Here is a 20866-nt window from a genome sequence, read left to right as displayed (position 1 = left end):
TGTTTTTGTGCCAGTACCATACTGTCTTGATGACTGTAGCTTTGTAGTATAATCTGAAGTCAGGAAAGTTGACTCCTCCAGCTCCATTCATCTTTCTCAAGACTGTTTTGGCTGTTTGGGGTCTTTTGTGTTTCCATATGAATTGTGAAATTTTTTGTTGTAGTTCTGTGAAAAATGCCATTGGTATGACAGGGATCACATTGAATCTGTAGATTGCATTTGGTAGTATAGTCATTTTGACAGTACTAATTCTTTCTATCCAGGAACATGGAATATCTCCCCATCTGTTTATGTTGTCTTTGATTTCTTTTATCAGTGTCTTATAATTTTCTCTATACAGTTATTTTGTCACCTTAGGTAGGTTTATTCCTAGATATTTTATTATTTTTGTTGCAATGGTGAATGGGATTGATTCCTTAATTTCTCTTTCTGATTTTTCATTGTTAGTATATATGAATGCACATGATTTCTGTATATTGAGTTTGTATCCTATGACTTTGCTAAATTCACTGATTAGCTTTAGTAATTTTCTGATAATATCTTTAGGGTTTTCTATGTGTAGTATCATGTCATCTGCAAACAGGTTTACTTCTTTTTTTCTGATTTGAATTCCTTTTATTTCTTTTTATTCTCTGATTGCTGTAGCTAGGACTTCCAGAACTATGTTGAGTAATAATGGTGAAAGAGGACACCCTTGCCTTGTTCCTGATCTTAGGGGGATGCTTTCACTTTTTCAGCATTGAAAATAATGTTTGCTGTAGGCTTATCTTATATGGCCTTTACTCTGGTGAGGTAGGTTCCTTCTATGCCCATTTTTTGAAGAGTTCTAATCATAAATGGGTGCTGAATTTTGTCAAAGGCTTTTTCTGCATCTATTGAGATTATCATGTGGTTTTTATCTTTCAGTTTGTTAATACAGTGTAATACATTGATTTGTGTGTACTGAAGAATCCTTGCATCCCTGGAATAAACCCAACTTGATCATGGTTATGAGATTTTTAATGTGTTGTTGAATTCTGTTTGCTAGTTTGTCGAGGATTTTTGTATCTATTTTCATCAGTGATATCGGCCTGTAGTTTTCTTTGTCTGGTTTTGGTATCAGGGTGATGGTGGCCTCATAGAATGAGTTTGGAAGTGTTCCTTCCTCTGCAATTTTTTGAAAGAGTTTTAGAAGAATAGGTATTAGCTCTTCTCTATGTGTTTGATTAGAATTCACCTGTGAAGCCATTTGGTCCTGGGGTTTGTTTTTTGGGAGATCTTTGATCACAGTTTTGATTTCAGTGCTTGTAATTGGGTTGTTCATTATTTCTATTTCTTCCTGGTTCAGTCTTGGAAGATTTAACTTTTCTTAGAATCTGTCCATTTCTTCCAGTTTATCCATTTTATTGCCATAAAGTTGCTCATAAGAGTCTCTCATAATCCTTTGTATTTCTGCATTGTTGGAACCTCTTCTTTTTCATTTCTAATTTTGTTGATTTGATTCTTCTCTCTTTCTTGATGAATCTGGCTAAAGGTTTATCAATTTTGTTTATCTCCTCAAAGAATGAGCTTTTAGTTTTATTAATTTTTACTATTGTTTCTTTCATTTCTTTTTCTTTTATTTCTGCTCTGATCTTTGTGATTTCTTTCCTTCTGCTGATTTTTTTTGTTTGTTTTTCTTTTCCCAGTTGTTTTAGGTGTAAAGTTAGGTTGTCTGTTCAATGTTTTTCTTGTTTCTTGAGGTAGGATTGTCTTGCTATAAACTTCCCTCTTACTGCTTTTGCAGGATTTTTTGATTTCCCTTTTGATTTCTTCCATAACCTGTTCATTATTTTGAAACGTATTGTTTAATCTCCATGTGTTTGTGTTTTTTGCAGTTTTTTTCCTTATAATTGATAGCTAGTCTCATAGAGTTGTGGTCAGAAAATATGCTTGATATGATTTCAGTTTTGTTAAATTCCTGAGGTTTGATTTGTGACCCAAGATGTGGTCTGTCCTGGAGAATGTTCCATGTGCACTTGAGAAGAAGGCGTATTCTTCTGAATTTGGATGGAATGTCCTGAAGACATCAATGAGATCCATCTCATCTAATGTATCATTTAAGACTTGTGTTTCCTTATTAATTTTCTGTTTTAATGATCTGTCCATTGGTGTGAGTGGGGTGATTAAGTCTCCTGCTATTATTGTGTTTCTGTCAGTTTCTCCCTTTATGTCATTTAGTGTTTGTCTTGTGTATTGAGGTTCTCCTTAGTTCAGTTCAGTTCAGTTGCTCAGTCGTGTCTGACTCTTTGCGACCCCATGAATCGCAGCACGCCAGGCCTCCCTGTCCATCACCAACTCCCGGAGTTCACTCAGACTCACATCCATCGAGTCCGTGATGCCATCCAGCCATCTCATCCTCTGTCGTCCCCTTCTTCTCCTGCCCCCAATCCCTCCCAGCATCAGAGTCTTTTCCAATGAGTCAACTCTTCGCATGAGGTGGCCAAAGTACTGGAGTTTCAGCTTTAGCATCATTCCTTCCAAAGAAATCCCAGGGCTGATCTCCTTCAGAATGGACTGGTTGGATCTCCTTGCAGTCCAAGGGACTCTCAAGAGTCTTCTCCAACACCACAGTTCAAAAGCATCAGTTCTTCGGTGCTCAGCCTTCTTCACAGTCCACCTCTCACATCCATATATGACCATATGAAAAACCATAGACTTGACTAGAGGGACCTTTGTTGGCAAAGTAATGTCTCTGCTTTTGAATATGCTATCTAGGTTGATCATAACTTTTCTTCCAAGGAGTAAGTGTCTTTTAATTTCATGGCTGCAGTCACCATCTGCAGTGATTTTGGAGCCCCCAAAATAAAGTCTGACACTGTTTCCACTGTTTCCCCATCTATTTCCCATGGAGTGATGGGACCAGATGCCATGATCTTCGTTTTCTGAATGTTGAGCTTTAAGCCAACTTTTTCACTCTCCTTTTTTGCTTTCATCAAGAGGCTTTTTAGTTCCTCTTCACTTTCTGCCATAAGGGTGGTGTCATCTGCATATCTGAGGTTATTGATATTTCTCCCAGCAGTCTTGATTCCAGCCTGTGTTTCTTCCAGTCCTGGAACATAGATATTTATAATTGTTACATCTTCCTCTTGGATTGATCCCTTGATCATTATGTAGCACGCTTCCTTATCTCTTGTAATATTCTTTATTTCAAGGTCTATTTTGTCTGATATGAGGATTGCTACTCCAGCTTTCTTTTGCTTCCCATCTGCATGGAATATATTTTCCCGTCCTCTCACTTTCAGTCTATAAGTGTCTTTAGGTATGAAGTGGGTTATAGACAGCATATGTATGGGTCTTGATTTTGTATCCATTCAGCCAGTCTGTGTCTTTTGGTTGGACCATTTAATACATTTAAATTTAAAGTAATTATTGAGATATATGTTCCTATTTCTATTTTCTTAATTGTTTGTGGTTTGTTTCTGCAGATCTTTTTCTTATTTTGTGTTTCCTGACTATATAAGTCCCTTTAACATTTCTTATAAAGCTGATTTAGTGGTACTGAATTCTCTTGACTTTTGCTTGTCTGTAAAGCTTTTGATTTCTCCATCAATTTTGAATGAAATTCTTGCCAGGCAGAATAATCTTGGTTGTAGATTTTTCCCTTTTAGTACTTTAAATATATCCTGCCATTCCCTTTCGGCCTGCAGAGTTTCTGCTGAAAGATCAACTGGTAAACATAGGGGTTCCCCTTGTATGTTACTTGTTGCTTCTCCCGTGCTGCTTTTAATATTCTTCCTTTGTGTTTAGCCTTTGTTAGTTTGATTAGTATGTGTCCTGGCATGTTTCTCTTCAGGTTTATCCTGTATGGGAGTCTTTGTGCCTCTTGGACTTGATTGACTATTTCCTTTTCAGTGTTGGGGAAATTTTCAACTATAATCTCTTAAAAATTTTTTTCTCATACCCTTTCTTTTTCTCTTCTTCTTCTGGGATCCCTATAATTCAAATTTTGGTGCATTTAATATTGTTCCAGAGATCTCCGAGACTGTCCTCAGTTCGTTCCATTCTTTTTACGTTATTCTGCTCTTCTGCAGTTATTCCCACCATTTTATCTTCCAGCTCAGTGATTCATTCTTCTGCTTCAGATATTCTGCTATTGGTTCCTTCTAGAGTATTTTTAATTTCAGTAATTGTGTTGTTTGTGTCTGTATGTTTATTCTTTAATTCTTCTAGGTCTTTGTTAATTGATTCTTGCATTTTCTCCATTTTATTCTCAAGGTTTTGTATTATCTTTATGATCAATATTCTGAATTCTTTTCCAGGTAGTTTGCTTATTTCCTCTTCATTTATTTGGACTTGTGTGTTTCTGGTTTGTTCCTTCATTTGTGCAGTACTTCTGTCTTTTCATTGTTTTTTTAAACTTATTATGTTTGAGGTCTCCTTTTTCCAGGCTTCAGGGTTGAATTCTTTCTTTCTTTTGGCTTCTGCCCTCATACGTTTGGTCCAGTGGTTTGTGTCAGCTTTGTGTAGGGTGTGACTTGTGCTTGCATTTGGTGGGAGTTTTTTTTTTTTTTCTTCCTCTGATGGGCAGGACTGAGTAAGGTGGTAATCCTGTCTGCTGATGATTGGGGTTGTATTTTTGTCTTGTTTGTTGTTTGGATGAGGTACCCCGCACAGGGTGCTACTGGTAGTTGGGCGATATCAGGTCTTGTGTACAAGTGGTTCCCTTTGTGGGAGTTCTTGCTGCTTGCTACTCCCTAGGGTTAGTTCTCTGGTAGTCTAGGGTCTTGGAATCAGCACTCCCACTCCAAAGGCTCGGAGCTTGATCTCTGGCCAGGAACTGAGATTCCACAGGTGGGTGATTATGGCATTAAATGAGATTAAAACAAATACCCAAAAAGGAGAAAACAAAGATGAACCCCAGACAAACGGCAGTTAAAAAATCAGGCAAATAATAATTTAAATAATGGACAATACACACATACATAAACACCCATAAGCAAAATCAAAACAGTCCAACAAAAATAGAGTACAACAGACTGACCCAGTGAAGAAAGGAAACCAGAAATGATATCCACCAGCTGAGAACAAAACTAACTAAAGCACAAACTGGAAAACAAAACTGAAGCAAGGTACCAACTGGGGGATAAAGCGGTGAAAACAAACATAACAAATATGGTGAGAAAAAGAAAAGAAAGAAAGAATAGAAATGCAAAGTGAAATAGAGATAGATAAGATTTATTTATATTAAAGATTAACTGCAAGGGGAAAAGAACAGTAGGAAAAGCAAATGAATGTAGAAAAAAATCATAAGTTTTAAAAGTAATTTTTTAATTGAAATTAAAGAGAAAATAAAAAGGAAAACTACAGAACTGCAAAAGGCCAAAGTTCTGCAAAAGGCAGAAGTTTATAACAGAAATAAAAAGTGTGATTGAAAAAGAAAATCTCATAAGCTTAAATAGATTTCATAGTGCTAATAAAATGGACAACTACAGCAAGGTCGGGGAGGTAGGGAAAATAAGAGAAAAAGAAAAAAAAAAATCCAGAAGCAACTATAGAGCAAGTCAGAGTATAAGAAAAATAAATGTTTTTCTTGAGTCTCTGCTGTCAGCGTTCTTTCCCTCACTGTGAGTCACAGTCCACATTGCTTCCCGAGGACGCTCTCTAATACGAGGCTGGTCTCTGGACCTGCTGTGGGGGCAGCTCAGACTCTAATCTGGTCCTACTCCTGTGTGTTCTTGCCTCCAGTGTCCACAGCTCTCAGAACTAGTGGGTTTTCTTCTGTGGGAGCTCTCAATGACCTTTTATATATTCCATAGACACAGAGTCTGCCTAGTTGATCGTGAGGATTTAACCTGCAGCTTGTACAGCTGGTGGGAAGGTTTTGGGTCTTCTTCCCTAGCTACACTGCCCCTGGGTTTCAGCTGTGGTTTTATTTCCACCTCTACATGTGGGTCGTCCACTGAGGTTTGCTCCTGAGGCTGCCCTGGAGGGCTTGGGTTTGCCCCAGTGAGGGCCAGGTGTGGAGGTGGGGCAGCTGCTTGGGTCGCAGGGAATCTGACAGTACCAGGTATTCAGGGGGGTTGGTGGCTAGGGCAGCAGGAAATATAGTGCTCTACAAGGATACCAAGGGAACATTTCATGCGAAGATGGGCACAATAAAGGACAGAAGTGGTATGGACCTAACAGAAGCAGAAGATATTAAGAAGAGGTGGCAAGAATACACAGAAGAACTGTACAAAAAAGATCTTTACGACCCAGATAACTTGATGGTGTGATCACTCACCTAGAGCCAGACATCCTGGAGTGTGAAGTCAAGTGGGCCTTAGGAAGCATCACTACGAACAAAGCTAGTGGAGGTGATGGAATTCCAGTTGAGCTATTTCAAATCCTAAAAGATGATGCTGTGAAAGTGCTGCACTCAATATGCCAGCAAATTTGGAAAACTTAGCAGTGGCCACAGGACTGGAAAAGGTCAGTTTTCATTCCAGTCCCAAGAAAGGCAATGCCAAAGAATGCTCAAACTACAACACAATTGCACTCATCTCACACGCTAGCAATGTAATGCTCAAAATTCTTTTGAGGAAATCTTCAACAGTATGTGAACAGTGAACTTCCAGATGTTCAAGCTGGATTTAGAAAAGACAGAGGAACCAGAGATCAAATTGCCAACATCTGTTGGATCATCGAAAAAGCAAGAGAGTTCCAGAGAAACATCTACTTCTGCTTTGTTGACTACGCCAAAGCCTTTGACTGTGTGGATCACAGCAAACTGTGGAACATTATTAAAGTGATGGGAATACCATATCACCTGGCCTGCCTCCTGAGAAATCTGTATGCAGGTCAAGAAGTAATAGTTAGAACTAAACATGGAACAACAGACTGGTTCTAAATTGGGAAAGGTGTATGTCAAGGCTATATTCTGTCACCCTGCTTATTTAACTTATATGCAGAGTGCATCATGCGAAATGCCAGGCTGGATGAAGCACAAGCTGGAATCAAGATTGCCGGGAGAAATATCAATAACCTCAGATATGCAGCTGACACCACCCTTATGGCAGAAAGTGAAGAGTAACTGAAGAGCCTCTTGATGAAAGTGAAAGAGGAGAGTGAAAAAGCTGGGTTGAAATTCAACATTCAAAAAATTAAGATCATGGCATCTGGTCCCATCACCTCATGGCAAATAGATGGGGAAACAATGGAAACAGTGACAGACTTTATTTTCTTGGGTTCCAAAATCACTGCAGATGGTGACTGCAATCATGAAATTAAGACACTTGCTCCTTGGACGAAAAGCTGTGACAAACTAGACAGCATATTAAAAAGCAGAGACATTGCTTTGCTGACAAAGGTCCATTTGGTCAAGGCTATGGTTTTTCCAGTAGTCATGTATGGATGTGAGTGTTGGATCATAAAGCTGAACACTGAAAAATTGATGCTTTTCAACTGTGGTGTTGGAGAAGACTCTTGAGAGTCTCTTGGACAGCGAGGAGATCCAACTGGTCAGTCCTAAAGGATATCAGCCCTGAATGTTCACTGGAAGGACCGATGCTGAAACTGAAGCTCCAATACTTTGGCCACCTGATCCAAAGTCGTGACTCACTGGAAAAGGCCCTGATGCTGGGAAAGATTAAAGGCAGGAGGAGAAGGGGACGACAGAGGAGATGGTTGGATGTCATCACCAACTCGATGGACATGAGTTTGAGCAAATTCCAGCAGTTGCTGATAGGCAGGGAAGTCTGCTTCAGTCCATAGGGTCGCAAAGAGTTGAACACGACTCAGCAACTGAACAGAACTGAGAAGGGTCTGGCAACCCACTCCAGCTTTCTTGCCTGGAGAACCGCTGTGACAGAGAAGCCTGCGGGGCCAGTCCACAGGGTTGCAGAACTGCACAGGACTGAAGCACCCTGCGTGCATAGGTGCAAGCCTTTTTTTTTTTTTTTGGCCATGGCCGTTCTGCCCCAGTGGGGTTGAGCATGAAGGTGGCGCAGCTGCGTGGGTCATGAGGATCCTGGCAGCGCCAAATGCACAGGGACACGGGCTCTGTTGGCCACAGGAGTTATGGCCCTATCGGTGTTTTTCTATCCCCTAGCAGCTGGCAATCAAAAGGCCTCTTTGTCTAGTCTTTCTCCACTGCTCTGCCCATTCGGGGTCCTCCTCTAGATGGGCACATCAGGCACATCAAGGGGCACCCTGGGTGGGGTCCTACTCTGTAGTTTGGTGCGTCGGGCGTTTGATGGGCCAGCCTCTCTATTGTTCAGCGGCCAGTGCTTGCCTGTGGGGGGAGAGAGGTTGTGGTGATGGCTCCACCCCCTACGCATGACTCAGCAGTGTCACCTTGCTTCCATGGCTGCCTGGCTTTCCTCCACAGGCATTTCCCACAGTCTCCTCCCTCACGTCCCCTCGGTCCGTCTCTCTCTGCAGTCCACAGCTGCCCTCGCCCTGGGATTGCTCCACGATCCCTACTCTCCAGCTCCCAGTCGCTGCGCCTTCCAGGGGACCCGCGTCCCTGTCCAGTATGTACGGTTGCAGCAAGGACTGTCTGATTCTCATTCCATTTAGGCTGTCACAGATCAGCTGTTTCACTCTTAGCAGCCAATGTTTCTCCTCTGACTCCGACAGTTGCCCCGACGTGGGGATCGGCCCCCTTCTTCAGTTTCGCTACCTGCCGAGGGCAGGTCCAGTCTTACTGACACTCCTGTGTTCCCTAGTTCCTTCCTCCTACCGAGTTTTGCGCGGTGCTGTATATTCTTTCCCGGCAGTCAGGTCCTCCTGCCTGGTCCCAGCTGGTGTCCCAGCTGCACTTCTGTGTCCGTCAGTGCATTCCTGATGGATCCGTGGAGGGAGATGTACTCCACGTCCACCTGCTCCTCTGCCACCCCACGTCAGTCACTAGGTGCCAACCTCTGACATTCTGTGGTCACACCAGGGCAGGCGGTTTGTGGCTGTGTGTGTTCCCCAGACCCCACCACGCAGCTTTGTTAAATGTGGTTTTTGGAGCATGTTAGTGAGTAATCTAAGGTAAAACCGTTTAAAAATAGTGAAATGTGGCTAAATCTTAGTAATCTCTATGAAAATCAGATACAGGAAGATAAAGAAAATCAGAGATATGGCATGTGAATCAGCAGGACTACTGATGAAAATCTTCTCAGCCCTGTAGTTCTCTGGTACACTATACAAAATACCTGGAAACTGCTATTCCGCTGGACATGGTTTCAAAAAACTAAAGGTGGATTTGCTGATAATAGGATGATCAACTCAGACCATCCTAAAGATAAACTATTAGAATGCATATGATTCTTGCACAGGATTAGTGTGTAAAAAATTAACATGGAAAAAACATTTCTATGTTTAAGTCCCGACAAGGTGTGCTTGGAAAATAAAATTTGTGTGAGAGTTAGACTAGGTCGGTTGTATCATGTTTCTAATTCCAGGTCTGATCAATGTTGCCAAGAGACTGTGTGGGAGGAATTATTCTGGATTCTTGAGAGACAGTTAAAGGTTGCAAGAGATGGATAGAAATCCAATGGGAAAAAAATCAAAAGATGTTCATTAACAATCAAAATGGAAGAAAACTTGTTTTTTGAGTGGTCTAATGGAAGAATGACCGGCAGATTGCAAGGGCAAGATACAGCCAGTATATCATTTTCATGAAGAAGAGCATGGTAGGAGCATTTACTTTTACCCAATCAATGGCACCCCACTCCAGTACTCTTGCCTGGCAAATCCCATGGACGGAGGAGCCTGGTGGGCTGCAGTCCATGGGGTCGCTGAGGGTTGGACACGACTAGGTGACTTCACTTTCACTTTTCACTTTCATGCATTGGAGAAGGAAATAGCAACCCACTCCAGTATTCTTGCCTGGAGAATCCCAGGGACGGGGAAGCATGGTGGGCTGCCGTCTATGGGGTTGCACAGAGTCAGACACGACTGAAGCAACTTAGCAGCGGCAGCAATGTCAAAAATTATTACAAGGCTACAGTTTTCAAGATAAGGGATCCCAGTGCTGGGATGGTTACCACATCCAAGGAACAGAATAGTGAACTCAGACAGTTCTTGCAGAAGTGGAATCTTGCATCACCCATTCCTGCCGACACTCCGCATCTTCCATTTGTTACTGTGTTGTCTATTGAGAACTAGGGGAAGGATGTTGTCCTCAAAAAATGGTGGGTGGACCACTGTACCATACAGAAAAATTAACTTGTACTAGCAGTTCACACCACACTCACAAGTCAGCTTGAGGTGAGTTAGACACCTCAGTGTCAAAGATAAAACCCCCAAATCCGCAGATGCTAATGTGGTTTCTTCAAGACTTAAGGTAAAAAGGTTTCTTAAATAGAATACATATGCTCTACGCTTAAAGGGACAAAATGGCATTGTGAGACTATTGGAGGAAAAGCTATCAGAGACCTGGATCAGAGTGAAAATGTCAGTCACATGATTGAGAGTATCCTTAAATCCTACCTATGTGTCATTCTCTGGTGTTTAAATTGACAAAGAGTGGCCAGATGTGAATTGAGAGAAGACAGAACCTATTGGTAAGTGGGCAAGGGATTTGATTGAATACTGTCACCAATGAGAAAAAAACAGTAATGGCAAACCCAGTCCTAAGGGGAAGGTGCTACGCTTCTTCATTCCTCAGACAAGGACAAAGAGAGCCACGGGGAGGTGTGAGCGCTTCCCCAGATTGCCACCAGCTGACAGTACTTAGAGTAGGCAAGGGCGCCGAGCCTCAGCAATCTCCATGGACTGCAGGTGAAAAGTTCCTGCATAGTAGTATGGAAAAGACGGGGGCGCCATCTGGGAATGTTGGGGAACAGTTGCCTCGAGACCTTGCAGATGTCATGAGCAGGGGACAGATCTGTTCCAATGACCGCCCACCCCAAGGTGTACTCCCAGGAACCCATGTGAGAATGCATAAATCGTGTCCCTGTTGCTGAGAAAGGCAGGGGTCCTCTGCAGGGCACAGGGCTGGTGCAGAGCCTGAGAAGTCTCCAGCTCCACCGTCCTCCTGCCCAGCCCCCCACACCTCCTCATGCAGGTCGTCTTTGCCCGGGGCTGCCCTCCTGACTGAGATGGGGTCTCTGACCTCGTGTATCCCCCTCTGTCCCCAGAGCCCCCGGTGGTGTTCGCCAAGGAGCAGCCGGCACGCAGTGAAGTGCAGGCCGTGGCGGGGGCGAGTGCCACGCTGAGCTGCGAGGTGGCCCAGGCCCAGACGGAGGTGACGTGGTACAAGGACGGCAAGAAGCTGAGTTCGAGCTCGAAAGTGCGTGTGGAGGCCACGGGCCGCGGGCGGCGGCTGGTGGTGCAGCAGGCGGGCAAGGCGGACGCCGGGGAGTACAGCTGCGAGGCCGGGGGCCAGAAGGTGTCCTTCCACCTGGACGTCACAGGTCAGTCCTGGAGGAGGGCGCTGAGCTGGCCCGTGCAGGCGATCAGAGGCCTGGCTACCTGCCTCCCCAAACCTGTGTGCCCTTGCCTGTGTCCTTCATCTCTTCAAGCCTCCCTGTCTTCCATGTCCCATCTTAGTCCCTGGGGGAGGGTAATTGTGGAAGGCGTGCTTGCAACGTAGACGGGCCGTTTCTGCCCACATCTTTTCCTGGCAGTGAGGCTCAATCACACTGGCTTAGCACCTGCCCCGAACCTGCTGGTTATTCCTGGTGTTGAGACCCTGGGTCTCTTCGGGCTTGGGGGCTGAGGTAGACCTGGAGATACGTGACTCTCCTCCCATCGTAAGTCCTCAACACCCAGCACATTCCCTCGTGTTGCCCCTCATGCCAGTTCTCAGTTGTCAAGACGTGTTTCAATTTGGTGGATCCCCGATCGTAAGAAATATTGGCCACACAATCCTACCTGAAATTCTCTTAGGGGTGAACTTTGGATGATGAAATTTGAGGTTTCTGGGAGGCCTTTTCTTCCTTTCCCTGGATATAGAAGCTCCAGTTGCCTAGAGGTAGCAGGAAATAGGCCCAGGGGTGTTATCACATCTTTTCAAAGGGAAGGAAAAAGGGTGGCTGGTAGAGAGTCATCTGTGCTATTTAGGCTGATGTTAGATAAAAGATGCTTTTACCTCTGTCTTCAAACAGGTTGGATTTTCCCGTCAGTATTCCTTTTTGCGCTCCGCGGAGGGAGTTAGAAAGGAACACATTCATTTCTGCCACGTCCTTCTTAGTCTCGTCCTAGTCTTCCCTAAGAGGGAGTTACTGTCCTAGCAACCTCTGACTGCAAAGCAGTGCTTACTTCCTTGCAGTTTCTTGATGGTCAGTGAGTGAGTCTGTCTTGTGACTGGAAATCAGCGTATTCTTATTCCAGGAAGAGAGTCTCATGCACAGAGGGATGGGCTGCCCTTTCACGTTTACTCCTGGGTGCTGACACGTGATTTGAGACTGTGCCAACCTAGAATGATTTGTGGGTGTGAATAGATACCTCAGATCCCACAGTTCATCTTTATAGAATGTGTTTTTTGGAGCACATTAGAGAGTATTTGAAAGCAGAACTTTTAAAAACTTGTGAAATGTGGCTAAATCATTGTAAGCTCTATGAACACAAGAAAACAGACAGAAGTCAAAGTGTTGTAAGACTCGCCAATCAGTAGGGCCAATAATGAAAGGTCTTCTCAGCCCTGTAGTTCTCTGGTTGTTTTTATTGTTGTTTATTTGCAAGTCGTGTCTAACTTACTTGTGACCCTGTGGACTGTAGTCCGCCCCACTTCTCTGTCCATGGGATTTCCCAGGTAAGACTATTAGAGTGGGTTGCCATTTCCTTCTCTAGGGGATCTTCCTGGCCCAGGGATCAAACTTGCATCTCCTGCATTGCGGGCAGATTCTTTATTGCCCAACCACCAGGAAAACCAGTTCCCTGGTACACTGTACAAAATGTCCAGGAAAACTGTTATTCTGTGCTTGTGGAGATGATCCTAGAGAAAGAAAAAGGAGATAGACTCTGTAACTTTCTTCATATACAAAACATAGCATTGATGCCAAAATGACCCAGAAATGGCAGGGAGAATCAAACTTCAGACCAATCTACTGTGACTATCAAGGCCAAAATAAAAAATCATAGCATTTGTTAGCAAAATGAATTAATCAATGTATCCAGGAGTAGGCCCATGATAAAAATCGTACTCTAGGGTTGCACAATGAGCTTAATGTTGGATATGTTAATAGATAGAAAGTAGAAAGCTGGATATTGAGAAATAGAGTGCAAGGACTTCCCTGGTGGTCCAGAATGCCAATGCCGGGGACAATAGTTTGATCCTTGTTCTATGAAGATCCCAAATGTGATTATCTCCATGAGTACAGAATCAAATGGTTAATTAAATTCAAACATCATACATCAAGACAAAATATTTGATAACATCAAGCATCTGTCCCTGCCATAAAATACTTGGGAAACTATATAAGATATTTTTTCTTTTAACATAATAAAATTCCTGTGAAAAGAACAATAGTGATAACATCATCCCACTTAAGGTGTACCTGCAAATCTTTGAGTGAGGGATAACAGACTGGTTCCAAATAGGAAAAGAAGTATGTCAAGGCTGTATATTGTCACCCTACTTATTTAACTTATATGCAGAGTACATCATGAGAAATGCTGGGCTAGAGGAAGTACAAGCTGGAATCAAGATTACTGGGAGAAATATCAATAACCTCAGATATGCAGATGACACCACCCTTATGGCAGAAAGTGAAGAACTAAAGAGCCTCTTGATGAAAGTGAAAGAGGAGAGTGAAAAAGTTGGCTTAAAGCTCAACATTCAGAAAACTAAGATCATGGCATCTGGTCCCATCACTTCATGGCAAATAGATGGGGAAAGAGTGTAAACAGTGGCTGACTTTATTTTTCTGGGCTCCAAAATCATTGCAGATGGTGACTGCAGCCATGAAATTAAAAGACACTGACTCCTTGGAAGGAAAGTTATGACCAACCTAGACAGCATATTAAAAAGCAGAGACCTTACTTTGCCAACAAAGGTCCATCTAGTCAATGCTATGGTTTTTCCAGTGGTCATGTATGGATATGAGAGTTGGACTGTGAAGAAAGCTGAGCACCAAAGAATTGATGCTTTTGAACTGTGGTGTTGGAGAAGACTCTTGAGAGTCCCTTGGACTGCAAGGAGATCCAACCTGTCCATCCTAAAGGAGATCAGTCCTGGGTGTTCATTGGAGGGACTGATACTGATGCTGAAACTGAAGCTCCACTACTTTGGCCACCTGATGCGAAGAGCTGACTCATTGGAAAAGACCCTGATGCTGGGAAAGATTGAGGGCAGGAGGAGAAGGGGACGACAGAGGATGAGATGGTTGGATGGCATCTCTGACTCAATGTACATGGGTTTGGGTGGACTCCAGGTGTTGGTGATAGACAGGGAGGCCTTGTGTGCTGTGGTTCATGGAGTCACAAAGAGTCAGACATGACTGAGCGACTGAACTGACTGAATACCTGGAGACCACTGCAATTCCTGAGTCCAGTAAAGAGGAGAATAAAATCACCAGCAGTTGGTTTTGAAAAACTGAAGGTGAAATTTGCTGATGATTTGATTATCAACTCAGAAAATCTGAAGATAAATTATTAGACTGTGAATGATTTTTGAGGAAAAAAATCAACATGCTGAAATAATTCCTACATCTAAGTCCTGGTTAGGAATGCTTGAAGAATGAAATCTGTGTTAAGAGTTGGACTAGCACAGTTACCATGTTTCTAATTCCAGGTCTGATCAAAGTCACCAAGAGGCTGGGCATGGGGAAATTATATTCAAGATTCTTGAGAGACAGTGGGAGGTTGCATTAGATGGAGCAATCTGAGAAGAAAGTCAAAGATGTTTATTAACAATCAAAATAGAATTTTCTTTTTGGGGTGGTCTGATGGAAGAATAGTTGGCCGATTTCAAAGGCAAGGTTCAGCCTTTGAACCTTTGAATGGTGGGGACATTTACTGGGACCTGTGTTAGGCTACGTCGCTTCGGTAGTGTCAGACTCTTTGCAACCCTGAGGACTATAGCTTACCAGGCAGGCTCCTCTGTCCATGAGATTCTCCAGGCAAGAATACTGGAGGGGGTTGCCATTTCCTCCTCCAGGGGATCTTCCCGACCCAGGGATGAAACCCACATTTCTTATGTCTCATGCATTGGCAGGTAGACGTTTTACCACTCATGCCACCTGGGAAGCCCTCTGAAACCACAGAGCAATCTCCAAAGCAGGCTCCTGCTCAGGACACTCTTGGCTTCAGAAGCAGACACACACCCAGGCACGCCAGCTCTGCACATGGCTACAAGGCCACACGTGTGTGGGCGCATGATCCCTGCTCCGTGGGAGACCAGCCTGACCAGTTCTCATGTATCAGGAATGATCCTAAAGCTGTAGTTTTTGAGATAAGGGGATCCCAGTGCAGTGATAGTTTCCACATCAGAGGAGCCGAATAGTGAGCCCAGAAACAGTTCCTTGCATAAATGGCTTCCCGCACCACCCATCCCCCCTAGCCCTACACCTTTCCACTGTTACTGTGTCGTCTATTGGAGAACTCAGGAAAGGATGTTGTCTAATAAATGGCGTTGGACCACTGAACCATACGGAAAAATTAAATTGTGCTAGCAATTCACACCACACACAAAAGTCAGCTCAGAGTGGCTTAGAAAATTCAGGGTAAAAGGCAAAACCCAAAAAAAAAAACCCTCAGATGATAATGTGGTTTCTTTAAAGACAACATAAGGAGAAATTTCTTAAATGGAACATAAATGATCTGTGCCTGAAAGGGCTGAAATGGACATTGTGACACTATTGGAAGGAAAATCTTTGATTTATCAAAGGACTGGATCTGAGAGTAAAAATGCCAGTCGCACAATTGGAGATATCCTTAAATCCTAAGTTTGTATCATTCTCTGGTATGTAAATGTATAAAGAGTGGCCAGAGTTGAATTGAAAAAAGAGCCTACTGTTTGTAGGTGGGTAAAAGATTTGAATTGTATCACCATGAAGAAGAAGATAGGAATGGTGAATCCTGTCCTAAGAGGAAAGGCACTCAGCTTCTTTATTGCTCAGTGACAAAGAAAGCCATGGAAAGGGCTGGAAGCACTCCTCCCAGATTGCTGCCAGCTGACAGTAGTTAACAGTCAGCAAGGGCACCGCACCTCAGTCATCTGCACGGACCGCAGGTGAAAAGTTCCTGCATAACCACATGGAGAAGGCTAGGGGACCATCTAGCAAGGTTTGGGGACACGTGCCTCGTGACCCTGCAGATGCCATGAGCACAGGAGAAGTCTTCCAGGGGCCACCCTGCTCACATGGACTCAGACGAGAATGCTGTGTCACACACAAGAACTGTGTGACTTGTGGCTGAGAAAGGCAGGGGACCTCTGCAGAGCACAGGGCTGGTGCAGGGCCCAGAAATTTTCAGCTCCACTGCCAGCACACACACCTCCTCCCTGGCTCCCCATCCTGTTCTTTGCCCAGGGCTGCCGTCCTGACTGAGATGGGGTGTCTGACCCCGTGTATCCCCCTCTGTCCCCAGAGCCCCCGGTGGTGTTCGCCAAGGAGCAGCCGGCACGCAGTGAAGTGCAGGCCGTGGCAGGGGCGAGTGCCACACTGAGCTGCGAGGTGGCCCAGGCCCAGACGGAGGTGACGTGGTACAAGGACGGCAAGAAGCTGAGTTCGAGCTCAAAAGTGCGCGTGGAGGCCACAGGCCGCGGGCGGCGGCTGGTGGTGCAGCAGGCGGGCAAGGCGGACGCCGGGGAGTACAGCTGCGAGGCCGGGGGCCAGAAGGTGTCCTTCCACCTGGACGTCACAGGTCAGTCCTGGAGGAGGGTGCTGAGCTAGGCCGTGTGCAGAGGATGAAGGGATTGGCCTTTGGTCTCAACAGATGTGTGTACTCGCCTATAGCCTTTATTTCATCGCATCTCCATGTCTCATCTTCATATCATCTTGGCCCTGAAGGATGCACCTTCAGTGAAGAAGGGCCATTTTTGTCCTCCTCTTTGGAGGCAGTGAGACTCAGTGACACTGTCTTAGTACCTGCCCAGAACCTTCCTTGTGTTCTTGGTGTCGGGACCCTGACTCTCCCTGATGTTTGGGGGCTGTGGTAGACCTGGGAATATGTGACTTTCCTCCCATGATCTGTCTTTCCTGAGAGTTAGCACATGCCCTCATCTGGTACCTCATGCAAGTTCTTGGGTGTTTCAATTTGATGGATTCCAGATTAGGGGAAATACTGGCCACACAATCCTACTTGGGATTCCTGCAGGAGTGAGCTTCAGATGATTGAATTTGAGGTTTCTTGGATGCCACTCCTTCCTGTCTCTGGATATAGAAGCTCTAGTAGCCTGTACATTGCAAGAAAAAAAAAACATGTTTTATTGCCAGGTCCTTACAAAGTGGGGCTTCCCTGGTGGCTCAGCAGTGAAGCATCTGCCTGCACTGTAGGAGCTGCAGGAGACGTGGGTTTGATCCCTGCGTTGGGAAGATCCCCTGGACATGGCAAACCACTCTAGTATTCTTGCCTGGAGAATCCCACGGACAGAGGAGCCTGTTGGGCTACAGTCCAAAGGGTCACAAAGACTTGGACACAAGTGAATGACTTAGCATGCACACACGCCTTACAAAGGGAGGAAAGAAAGGATGATTGACAGTCACCTGTGCTATTTAGGGTGATCTTAGATCAAATATGATTTTCCATTTGTCTTCGAACAAGTTTGTATGTTGCAGGTCAGTATTCTGCTTGGCATTAGTTGATGAATTTAGAAATGGAAAGGAAAAAATCTCTTCTGCCACATCAGTAGGTGTTGCTAATAAGCAGTTACTGTCCTAGCAGCCTTGACTGGCAAAGCAGCCTTTATTTCCGTGCATTTTCCTCGTGGTCATTGAGTGTCTCTTTCTCGTGGCTGAAATGTCAGGCAGTCTAAGAAATCAGGTTATGCTGCTTCTGGGAAGAGAGTCTTCATGCTGAATAGGGGTGGCTGCCATGCCACACTGACTCCCAGGTGCCAGCATGTGAGAGTTTGAGGCCAGGCAGTGTAGCAGGATGTGTGGGTATATATATACCCCAGATCCCACTGTGCATCTCTTAGAATGTGTTTTTTGGGGGGAGGAGCACATTAGAAAGTATTTCATGGTAAAACCTTTGAAAGTTGTGATATATGGCTAAATCCTAGGAGATTATGTGATAATCGGACACGTGAAGACAGAGTAAATTTAAAAGAGTGTGTGAGTTGTGAATCAGTAGGACTAGTAATGAAAACTATTCTCAGCCCTGTAGTTTTCTAATGAGGTATGCAAAATATTTGAAAAATTGTTATTCCATGCTTATGGAGATGGTCCTAGAGAGAGAAGAATGAGATATCCTCCATAACTCCTTCACGTCCAGAATATAACATCGATACCAAAATCACACTAGAAAGGCAGGGAGAATGAAATTCCAGAAAATCTACTGCAAGTGCCAAGGTAAAAATCACATATTAAATGTTAATAAAAAGAATTCAGCAGTGTATCCCTGGGTAGAGATGAGTGGTGAAAGTCATAGTTCAGGATTGCACATTGTGTCAACGTTGGCATTGTTGATAGGTAGAAAGCTTGACACTGGATTGAATGCAGAAAGATGTGATCATCTCCATGGGAACAGAATCAAATTCTGTTCTGATTGAACTTGAAGGTCATACATTGGGACAAAATGTTTGATAAGACTGAGCATCAGTTTGTGCCATAAAATTCTTAGCAAACTATATTAAAGAGTTCTTTTTAATGTTATCACACTCCTGCAAAAACAAAAACAACGCCAACATCTTTGACATGAGGGACAGCACTCAGGCCAACTCTAACCTCTGAGTTGAATAAAGAGGAGAATAAAATCACTGGAAAACTAAAGGTGGAATTTGCTGATGATGGAATGATCACCTCAGACAATCCCAGAGATAAATGGTTAGATTGCATCCGATTCTTGAGTAAGATTAGTGTATTAATAAAAATCGAAATGCAGAAATTATTTCTACATCTAAGTCCTGGCAAGGAATGCTTGCAAAATGAAATTTGTGTGAAAGAGTTAGACTGGCAAAATTGTATCATGTTTCTAATTCCAGATCTGATAAAAGTTACTCAGAGGCAGTGTGGGACATTATTCAAGATTCTTGAAGCATAGTTAGAGGTTGTAGTATGTGGATAGAAATTCGAGGGAAAAATCAAAGATGTTTATTAACACTCAAAATCGAAACCAAATTTCTTTTTTGGGTGGTAGATGGAGGAATAACAGGCAGATCAAAGGCAAGGTACAGCCAATATGTTGTTTTCTTGAATGAAAGCACAGTGGGAGCATTTACTGGGACCTGAAGTCAGGAATTATTGTAAGGCTGCAGTTTTTTCAAGATAATGGGATCCCAGTGCAGGATAGTTATCATGTCAGAGGAACAGAATAGTGAGCTCAGAAACAGTTCTTGCGTAAAAGGGTTCCTGCACCCACCATCCCCACAGATCCTCTTTATCTTCTGTTTGTTCTTGTGTTGTCTATTTGAGAAGTCGAGGAAGGATGTTCTAGTCAAAAATAGTTGCTGAACCAGTGAACCACATGGGAAACTTAAAATGTTCTAGCAATTCACACCACACACACAAGTCAACTCATCTTGGGTTAGAAAGCTCAGGGTATAAAAAACCTCAAATGAGAAAGTGGTTTCTTTAGAAACTCAAGGTAAGGAAATATTTCTTAAATAGAACACAAATGCTCTAAACTCAAAGGGCAGAAATGGGCCTTGTGAGGATATTGGAAGGAGAACGTTTGGTTTATCAGAGGACTGGACCTGAGAGTGAAAGGGGCAGTCACACAGTTGGGAATATCCTTCAAACCTCCCTGTTTATCATTCTCTAAATGTTTGAAGAATGGCCAGAGTTGCATCAAGAAAAGATTGAGCTTACTGTTGATAAGTGGGTGAAAGATTTGACTAGTGTCACCAGGAAAAAGAAAACAGTAACGGCGAGCCCAGTCCTAAGGGAAAGGTGCTCGGTTTCTTCATTCCTCAGACAGTGATGAAGAAAGCCGCAGGGAGGTGTGAGCACTCCCCTAGGTTGCTGTCAGCTGACGATGCCAAGAGTGGACGAGGGTGCCAAGCCTCAGCCGTCTCCACAGACCACAGATGGAAAGTTCCCTGCTGTTAAACAGCATGGAGAAGACTGGGACACCGCTGAGGAAAGATGGGAACATCCACTTCGAGACCTGGCAGTTGTCATGAGCAGGGGACAAGTCTGTCCCATTTGTCCTGCACCGTGGACCTGCTCGCAGGGACCTGTGGGAGAATGCGTAAACTGTGTCACTTGCTGAGAAAGGCAGGGGGACCGCTGCAGGGCACAGGGCTGGTGCAGAGCCTGAGAAGTCTCCAGCTCCACTGCCCAAAGCCCCTACTCCCAGCTCCCCATCCAGGTCATCTTTGCGCGGGGCTGCCGTCCTGACTGAGATGGTGTCTCTGACCCTGTGTATCCCTCTCTGTCCCCAGAACCCTCAGTGGTGTTCGCCAAGGAGCAGCCGGCACGCAGTGAAGTGCAGGCCGTGGCGGGGGCGAGTGCCACGCTGAGCTGCGAGGTGGCCCAGGCCCAGACGGAGGTGACGTGGTACAAGGATGGGAAGAAGCTGAGTTCGAGCTCGAAAGTGCATGTGGAGGCCATGGGCCGCGGGCGGCGGCTGGTGGTGCAGCAGGCGGGCAAGGCGGACGCTGGGGAGTACAGCTGCGAGGCCGGGGGCCAGAAGGTGTCCTTCCACCTGGACGTCACAGGTCAGTCCTGGAGGAGGGTGCTGAGCTGGCCCGTGTGCAGGTGATGAGGGGACTTGCTTCCAGCCTCACCAGACTATGTGTGCCCTTGCCTGGATCCTTCGTCTCTTCAAGCCTCCCTGTCTTCCATGTCCCACCATCGTGCCCATTTTGGCTGGGGGAGCATGCATG

The 20866-nt window shown here is 44.5% G+C and overlaps 1 protein-coding gene across 50 annotated transcripts in view; it reads left to right on the top strand.

Annotated features, from left to right (window-relative positions):
• The window catches only part of OBSCN (obscurin, cytoskeletal calmodulin and titin-interacting RhoGEF), a 233171-nt gene that overhangs the window by 81235 nt on the left and 131070 nt on the right, over positions 1 to 20866 (top strand). For 38 of the 50 annotated variants that reach the window (XM_052643386.1, XM_052643400.1, XM_052643406.1 and 35 more), the window contains 3 exons: positions 11073 to 11348; positions 16465 to 16740; positions 20423 to 20698. In XM_052643386.1, the coding sequence (XP_052499346.1) occupies positions 11073 to 11348; positions 16465 to 16740; positions 20423 to 20698 (828 nt within the window). The remainder of the gene's footprint in view (positions 1 to 11072; positions 11349 to 16464; positions 16741 to 20422; positions 20699 to 20866) is intronic. The other 12 variants (XM_052643405.1, XM_052643390.1, XM_052643374.1 and 9 more) reach the window with 8 other exon arrangements.

Source organism: Budorcas taxicolor, chromosome 7 (genome assembly GCF_023091745.1).
Source record: "Budorcas taxicolor isolate Tak-1 chromosome 7, Takin1.1, whole genome shotgun sequence".
Classification (NCBI taxonomy): domain Eukaryota; kingdom Metazoa; phylum Chordata; class Mammalia; order Artiodactyla; family Bovidae; genus Budorcas; species Budorcas taxicolor.
Note: the sequence above shows the minus strand (reverse complement) of the source record. Positions and strands in the feature narration are given on the sequence as shown.